Consider the following 9,312-nt stretch of genomic DNA (forward strand, 5'->3'; position numbering starts at 1 on the left):
TAAAAAAATATATAAATTAAAAGAGTTGAGTCTGCTCCACTGGAGGACATTAAGGGTTTGTTTAGTTTTATTCTCATTTTTTAATTTTAAAAAACTATTTCATAAATGAATTTTTAAAAACTTTTTTTAAACAAAATACAAAGAAAATCTATAGAATTATGTTAACATGAAAAAAATTTGAGTTAAAATATTGGTGGACAATAATGGTTGCCAGTAATAAATAATAGCAACCTATGGGAGTGGCCAAGTTTGCAATAGTCAAATGTAATGTGTTTTAAAAATAGAATTAAGGTTCATTTTTATTTTTAGATTTTTTCCAAAAAAGGTTGGGCATTTTGAACTAATAATTGAAGCAATTTTCTCCCATATTACTTTAAGGGATCTAATTAATATTAATTTTCTTATAAGATTATTTTTTGTAATTCATTTATAAATATTATCTTGATTATTCACAAATTTTTACACACAATTTAGAAGTTATTTATAAATTTTTAAAAAGCTAATTTGAGCTATTAATATTTAAAAAATAAATTATACATTTTAGATGAAGATTTATAAATAATAATATTTAAAATATTAAATATTAAAATAGTCTATATTTTTACAATATTTATTAAATTTTATTTTAATAAAATTTTAGGATTTGAGAATTGTTTTCTAAACATTCACAAAGCAGAGAGCTGTGTCATAACGATTTGAGAATCTCTTTTTTTTAGGCGTTCTCTTCCTTTTATTTGTCATAAGCTCATATGCATAAAACCGATATAAATTAATTCCATAGACTGAATTATTACAAAGAAATATTAGTATTTGAGTAATCTAAGTTCATATAATTTTATTTTATTATTTATTTTCATTTCGTCAATGGTTGAATTTAATGAATGGATGAAAAGGAAATCCATTATATATAACATCTTTTTAATCACATAGTGCTCTTGCAAAAAAAAAAAAATTCAAGGTAAATTAACATCAAAAGACATGGTTAGAATCTATTATGTCATTGTGCATAAGCTCCATACATATGCCATGAAAAAAAATGTTAAGTTAACAGGAAATTAATGAAAGAAGTTTTTTGCTTATCGAAAAAATAGTTTAGGAAGAAAATTATCCCACTCATTAGTACAAGATGCCTAATGCTTCTTGGAAAAAAAAAAGGTAAAAATGAACTTTAACCTTTGGAAATAAAAAAAGAAAATGAAAACAACTCTAATATATTTTCATCTTTTTTGTTTTTTTAAAAAAATGAAAATAGTTTTAAAAACATTTAGATCCAAAATACTTACTCAAACAAGTTTTTTATTTAAAAAAAAAAATCAGATTTTAAAAACAGAAATCAAACATGCTCTAATATTCAAGTCCCTGTTTCTGGTTGTAAACTCCAGCCTCTTGAATGTGAAACTCCCAACAAAGCCACATTTTACTTCAGTTAAATTCTTCCATGGTTACCACTTCCAAAAGATGCAGTGAATGCAATTTTTGCATATAGATCACTTAATAAATTTAGGTTATTGCATTACTTGGGCCCACAAATAAAATGTAATTCCTACAATTAGGACATTCATCCCAGCAAACAAGTAGGAGACCTAGTTAAAAGAATGAGTATATATGAGTTATTCACTTTCCATTAGAATATCTAAGAAAGAATCACGAAATAAACATATGAAATAAATTTTTTCTTTTTTTAACTTAGGCAAGTCTATAGGAACATTTTTATTCAGCTGCAGCACTTGCAGCACTCAAATCCACAGAAAGATCAACAGCCTGAAACAAACAAACAAACAAGAAACTGATGTGAGAAAATGAGGCATTGGATTGCTTGTTAGTAGATAATTTGTACGGCATTTTCTTGAGAAGGATAAAATGCTATAGCATATCATAACATTATAAAAATGGTCTAAATTTACACGATTCTTCATTCTTGTAAATAATCATAAACATGCCTTTTTCAGCCATGTGCATGAAGAACAAGGTATTTCATCATTGAATAAAAAATCTTGATTTATTGTCAAAAAATTGTATAATAGTACACTAAACAGAACAAAAAGGAAACTAATCCAACAATGCACAGAATGATTTTTTTTTTTCCAAATCAAAAGGTAAGATTGTTGGTCAAAAAAGAAATCGAAAGGTAAGATTTACCAAAAGATGTTCTGAGACCATGCTTAGAAATGATGTGATATGAGAGAGAAGAGAATAATAACAGAGATACCTCCACAAAACCAAGTGTTTTGTATGCTAGAAAAGCTATCTCATTGAGCTATACTGCCATGTATTTATATATATATATATATATATATTCACCAAGTGCTTCAGATCTTGCTAAACTGACATAACTAATATCATGATTCTAACAAACTAAAATGTGGAATGCTGAATGGACTAATATTTGTAACGTGTCGTATTCATTATAAAGGTTGTTTCTAATCTCTACTCCTAAAGGCTGCATAAATTGTAGTTGCGATTTGAAGAAAAATGCAATTTCATATAATATCAAACAATAGATAATTACCTTTCCAGTGATCTTACTGTACAGGGTAAGCACATCTTTTACCGTAGACTCAAAGTGGGTAGTGGAATCATAGCTCTACAATCAATGTAATGTCCAGTCAGTAAAGCTGATCTTTGCAGATAAAATGCATAAATTTCGTAACGTAGAGGGAGAAAGATGATAAAATTTTACATCCTCTACGATGGTAATAAACCATAGACAAACATAACCTTACTTATTTGAAAATAAGAGGTAGCTGTAGATTTATACTAAAAGTCAGAAGGATACTTGGTTGTGTCTAGACTTGAACCATTTAGCTCCAAAGATTTTATTTATTTATATTTTTTTTATAATCAAAGTGGTATTTGACATGGTATCCCAGTCCAACAAGTCAAACAGGCAAATTTGTAATGGCATGGCATGCCATTTTCGACATGAACCCCAATTCTAGCTTCCTTTCACAAGGGATAAGGAAAAGAAAGAAGGTGAAAAAAAAAATAAAATAAAATAATTCAGATAGATTATACTTACAGTAGAGATGTAGCAACCATCAGCTTCACAGTCGTTCACTGGTTCATATACATCATAAGTGTCGTAGAATATCTCATCTACAGGTCCAAGAAGGTCAATTCCAGGCTTCAATTCCACCTCAGGCTGCTCAGTCTCTGCTTCTGTTGAAACAAAAGCAATATATTTTCCTTTTGCTGCTACGTTATGAGCATAAGAGCAGCAAAAAAGATACCTGCAATAACCATGGATAACAAGAACAAGTTCCTTAAAAGATAGAATCAGAAATTTACAACTAGAAGTCCATTATTTACTCACATCAACGTTTGTGATTTGTCATTTCTGAAAAATTGATAACATAATGTATCATCATTCACATTTTAATTTTAGAGGTTTCACTGTCCCACTCCATCACAGTTGTCCTTCTTTGGAGATAAAGACCAGTCCTTTATCTTCACTTTTCTTTTCCTTTACAACTTGAAAATTTGACGTTCATTTTGCAGTTAGCATATTTTCATGTATTAAATAGCAGCAGTCATCAATTTCCAAATACTAGATATTTTATACTTAAGAAGGCCATGGTTTGTCCTTTCATTTGCGATTTGCAGAAAAAGAAATCAATGAAGGCTAGGATTTGTCCTTACATATCTGATTTACGACCAAGTTGCTGTTGTGGCAGAATGACCTGCGCTGAGTGAGAATCATTGGTATCTGGAATAGGATGGCTCATGATACATATGGCACGTGAAACTTTTCCAACCTTTTTGACCTATTAGTCAATTAAATATTGGCAGATGAAGATTTAACTCGTTATTAGACATAGAAATCATTTATACTACTTGCTAGTTAAAAGCCATGTTTAACTTGCATTTGTAATCACTAAATAAACATATAAGAGAAGCTAATAATCTAGATACCGTTAAGAAATCTAACATGATACCTTATCAGGTAGATATGATGGATCACACACAACTTTCTTGCATTTAGCTGTTTCTCCTTCAGAGGTCACACCAATGGCTTTTCCATTATCATCAAACTCAACCTGCTCAGTAGAAAATAAAAATGTGAAAAGAAATAAACAGGGAAAAAACTTGAGCTGACTTAAATTACTTGTAAATGACAAGTTAGAGAAGAAATATCCTTATTATTTAAGTTAATTTCTTGATAACAGCGGTTCCTCATTATGAACTTGAGTAGTCAATTCGTTATCTTTCTGTTATAAAGAATGTAGCAGATTCAGATACTCTAGATGGAAACCTAAAAATTTATTCTTCACTTTGTAAGTATTAGAACTCCAAAAGGTTAAGAGGATGTAAACTATACATCGACACAAGAATATCACCATTTGCGTGTCAGAGAATCAGAGAGAGCAAGAGAGGTAAGCAGGTATCTTTGTTGTGTACATCAGCACAAGAAACAAAACTAGAATGAGGGAATAAGTTATGACAAAGGAGTGGGAGATAGAAAAAGATGGACTTTGAAAACTTTAGTGACTTATGAGCCAATCACATTGCAATATCCATTAAGCTGAGATAAATTGTAACCCTTAGACACAGTAAGAAATAAGAATGTTCCTTTGGACATAAGAGGAAAATACTTTGCAAGTAAATCAGATAAAGTTTTTCATCTTTTTTTTTTTAAATCATTAAAAACTTGGAAGCCTAATGGAGATTTTAAAGTAGAAAAGAATCAAGATATAAGCTTCTAACCACTTTTTGTAGCAATTCAAATAATCTTCCTGAATGCTGAAGCATGATTATAGATTTACCTTGCATTCTGGTTTGTTGAGCATGTAAGTTCCACCATATACTGCACTTAAACGTGCAAATGCCTGTTTGCCATTAAAGAGATGAAGGCTAGCTCTAGGTGTAAAAAAACTTCAGAGGATAGAGAGACGTGGAAAACCTGAGGCAATTCTCCCAGTCCATATAATGGATATATGTAAGGTGAACCTCCTTGAAAACGTGCTAGGGACTCTGCATAAAGCTAGATAAAATCGAAAGTTGTATTACTTGCTTATGTAGGTTACCAAGTGATTCCATCTACATAAACATACTAGAATCAGTAAAAGGTATAAGCCAGAAGATCCCATGAAGGAAAGATAGAGGAAGCCTGAAGAATCAACGTTATAACATTTGGTATATTCAACAGTCATGGAATAAAAAGGTCCACAAGAATATGTCAGTGCAAAGCAAACGCAAAAAAAAAAAAATAATAATAAATAAATAAATAATAAAAAAGTGTAGTCGTCATCTTACAATATTCTTCGTAGTATCACAAGAAAGAAAAAGAAAGCATTTTATGCCAAATGACTGTATGGTCCATAACCTTGTGCTTTACCCCTTAAGAGTCAAGTTAAAGGTAGACATAATGATATCTTAATGACCATTTTTTATGTTGAATCGTAGCAAATGGAGAAACGCTTTAATGAAGTATTATCCAAATCTTCTTTTATCAATGCCATTGTTTCTCTAAGCATAACGTGTTGGGAATTCAGCTTTTCGTATAAAAGAATTTTTTTGCCTTCACTTTCAGGATGCTTCAGTATTACCAAGAAATATTCATCATTTGTGAGCTGTGATGACAACAACCGAAAACATAATATGTTTAACAGAGAACAGACTGGACTAGGTTCATCTAATAGTAACAGTTCTATTCATTGTGCATTAACAGACAACAAAGAGAAGTCTTGAAAGTCCTAGAATTTTTAGTCGTTCAAGGATTTAAATTATATTTTGCATTGCAATGTTAAGGGGCCTCCGCAATATCAGGGCCCAAACTACTTGAACAAGATTAGGTCCGCACATGAGGGTGGTGGGGATCTAGGAAAGTGTGCAATATAGAAAGAATGATTGATATTTTGATACTGTATCATAATCTAATCTAAATATCTATGACCCATATGATTTTCCAGTTCTATGTTTTGATTCTACTCCTGGTAAGAGTGCACAGTTTTGAGTGACTGGCTTTGAATATATATATATATATATATATTTGGATACAATTATCCATTATTCATGGGAAGAGCCAAGTAGGGTCATATTGGTGGCAAAGCTCTCGTAACGAATATTTAACACAGCTGCACATAATGAATATCCAAGACTCAAACTCGAGACTGCTGGTTAAGCTGACACAATTCCTTACCAATTGAGCCATGTGCTCATTGGTGGCTTTGAATATTTTTGATATATTGGCGGCACACAATGATGAATCTAATAGAGGAATTTCTTATGCATCATAACACAAAACAAGCATAGGAAGATAATTTGTATAGCTTATACCTTTATTCTTTCTACGAACTCCTTGGCTGGCTGATCCAAGTAACTATCATCTCTATGAAGTGCCAATGCATGACCAATAAAATCAATTGTATCATCTTCCAACCCATATTTCCTACATTTTGAAGAACCATTCAAAATTTTAAACGCGACTTGAATCAAAGAATTATACTGTATTCAAATAATTTCTAACTAGAAATATCTTGTCGCCTTCAACACCAATGAGAGCCAAAACAACGGCCAACTACTTCAACAACAACAACAACAACAACAAGCCTTTATCCCACTAGGTGGGGTCGGCTACATGGATTGCAAGACGCCATTGTGCTCTATCATTTATTAAGCTTTTAGAAATATTATTAATTAAGAGATCACGTTCAACAACTTCCAAGAGTGTTCTCTTAGGCCTTCCTCTACCTCTCTTAATCGGACTCAAAGTTATATGTTCCACTCTTCTCACCGGTGCCTCCCTTGGTCTTCTTTGTACATGCCCAAACCATCTCAACCGATTTTCTACCATTTTTCCTCAATAGGTGCCACCCTCACTTTTTCACGTATGTGCTCATTTCGAATTTTATCTTTACGTGTATGTCCGCACATCCATCGTAACATTCTCATCTCTGCTACTCCAACTTTATGCTCTTGCTGTCCCGTTAGAGCCTAGCATTCAATATTAAATTTTGTCAAACAGTGATTGAATTGAAAATGTAAAAGCTGTAAATCCAATGTTTATATTGATATAGTATTTTATTTGTTTGGTTGGTCCTATATCATTATATTCCGCAGTAATGATTGATCAATTAAGAAAAACTTTAAGTTTAATGAAGAAATGAACATTTCCAAATCTAGTAGATGATACGTCTTCACCTGGTTGTGGGTTCTTTTAATGACAAAACTTTTCCATTTTGAATTTGATGTGCATAGGTGATAGTCCTATGCTTATGTAAAAAGGATATTTTGAATTTGAAGGAAATGAAATGGAAGTGGATACATACGAAATAAGCTGCCTTGCTGTAACTTCGTTCAAATCTAGCCCTTCATGAGATTTTGGATCACTTTCTTCATAATCTTGTACATAAATGAAGAACTTTCGAGCACGGCGCTTCTCAAACAGCCCCATCAATGGTGATTTCAGTGCTTCAACATCTGTGGCTGGAACTTTGTAAATCTAGAAGGTAAAGTATTCTATCATAATATTTTACTCTGAAATGCAAGAGGTTCTATGAATGTAACATTTCCAATATGAAAAGTACAAATCATGCATATTAGACTAGAAAATGAGTTAGATAAGGAATATCATACAAACCTTTCCCTTATTATACACAAAACTGCCATCTACAGCTTTAAAATTCAAATATTTTGTAACATCAGTGTGGATTAGTACACGAACCAAAAGTCCGTTGGCCATTGTGAACTACAAAAAGCAGATAGAAAAAGATTCATCTTATAGTAGAATGAATAGCTTGTCTTATATAAGACAAAAACTCATTTAGAAGCATGGAAATTGATACCTTAGGTATCATGTCAACGTTATACTCTCTACTTGAGCCCAGGTTCTCTGGTGGCTGGTCATCTCCTCTAAACCGCTTCCATAACTACATAATAGAAAAAGTAAAGATCTAAAAGAGAGAGAAGAAAAATTTGATTAACAACTAGATAAATCCTATGCCTCTAAGTAAATATAAACATCATGGGACAGGAACCTGTGTAAGATTAAGAGATGTAGACTCTCCACCATAGTAATCATTTCTGTCCATATGCAATACCTATTTCAAGTGCATAGAGTTAAAGGAATAAGGCAATGTGTGTGTGCAAAGGTGGTCATAAGAATAGCTAAGACTAATTCCGAGGGTATCTTATGGGAATGATGCTGCAATAGCAACTCAACATATGTTCATGATCTTCTGGTTCACATGATATCATTAGATAAAGACCAGATATCTCTCTTAGTAATAGTTTCATCAATATGGTTGAAAAAGGAGTTACGGTTTAAAGTGGATAGGGTTAAAGAGAGAAGGTAGAAAATGAGATGATTCTACGCTAGCTTGATAAAACGATGATAAAAAAAAAAAAAAAATTTAAATGAAATGCCTTTTCATGTTGAAGTGAATAAAAAGTGAAAATCCAACGAAAGTAGCTTAAACAGATGATCATTGTGCTTTTTGCCCTCCTTTTCAACTATATATGCCCGACATCTTATTTGGATCCCATTAATTTCTTAAGAAATTTTGACAATGTCAACTTTTGCAGGAGAAAGACACATTATGTTTGGAACTCATTCACGCTGTGAAATCTTCATCATTCTTGGTGAATCTTGCGCACAATGAGTCAGTTTAGTCTCAGTAAGAATTTAGTCAGATGAAAATTCAAATTTCCTAATCATCCCCATTTTCACCCCCCCCCCCATTTTGTTGCCAATCTCCTACCAATCAAATGCTTAATCGAGCAAAAACTCAAATTTAACAGAACAAGCATGAAACAAGCAATCTTCAAATGAAGAAAGAAAGTGGGAAAAAAAAAATCGCTGACTTTGAGACCATCAACTGAGAGAAGGCCACTGAGGATGCATTCCTTGAGGCCTGTACCGAGGACAATCACATCATACTCTTCATCCATGGCAATTCAACTTCAGATGAATTAAGAACGTGGTGAGAAAAGAAGAGAAAGAAATAGCGCTGTTTAGACCGAGAGGTCCAAAAATGAGCGAGATTAGACACGGGCGATTTCGATTTGCGATTTCGATTTGCGATTTCTGTTTATATGAGAATTGGAGCAGGTCTTTCGCGGGAAGTAACGAGACTTACGCTAACTACATAACTGCTCGCTTCAAAGAATTTGGAGGGTGTGCTGCACGCGCTTTCTTCTTTTACATCCTCGCTATAGAGTTTGATTTTGATGGAAGAACATTCCTTCTCTTTGGTCTAAAAAAATAATATCTCATAATACAATGAGTTAAAATTTAAATTCTCATTAAAAGATATACTAATTACTTGTATCTTAAATAAAATTGCTTTTAAAATGAGAATACATGTGCACAAT

The 9,312-nt window shown here is 32.2% G+C and overlaps 1 protein-coding gene across 1 annotated transcript; it reads right to left on the reverse strand.

Moving 5' to 3' along the window:
* Positions 1 to 1,530: 1,530 nt before the first annotated feature.
* Positions 1,531 to 9,021, reverse strand: LOC129286862 (guanosine nucleotide diphosphate dissociation inhibitor At5g09550). The gene is made up of 13 exons (XM_054922941.1): positions 8,803 to 9,021; positions 7,977 to 8,039; positions 7,785 to 7,868; positions 7,580 to 7,687; positions 7,269 to 7,441; positions 6,277 to 6,388; positions 4,901 to 4,981; positions 4,764 to 4,826; positions 3,936 to 4,037; positions 3,640 to 3,764; positions 3,020 to 3,230; positions 2,510 to 2,584; positions 1,531 to 1,761 (listed from the first exon to the last, which is right to left on the reverse strand). Exons 1-13 carry the CDS (start codon positions 8,887 to 8,889, stop codon positions 1,711 to 1,713), a joined length of 1,335 nt encoding a protein of 444 aa, XP_054778916.1. The 5' UTR covers positions 8,890 to 9,021; the 3' UTR covers positions 1,531 to 1,710.
* Positions 9,022 to 9,312: the final 291 nt, after the last annotated feature.

This window comes from Prosopis cineraria, unplaced genomic scaffold (assembly GCF_029017545.1).
Source record: "Prosopis cineraria cultivar Desert tree isolate PC_DT_omini unplaced genomic scaffold, ASM2901754v1 PC11, whole genome shotgun sequence".
NCBI classification, from domain to species: domain Eukaryota; kingdom Viridiplantae; phylum Streptophyta; class Magnoliopsida; order Fabales; family Fabaceae; genus Prosopis; species Prosopis cineraria.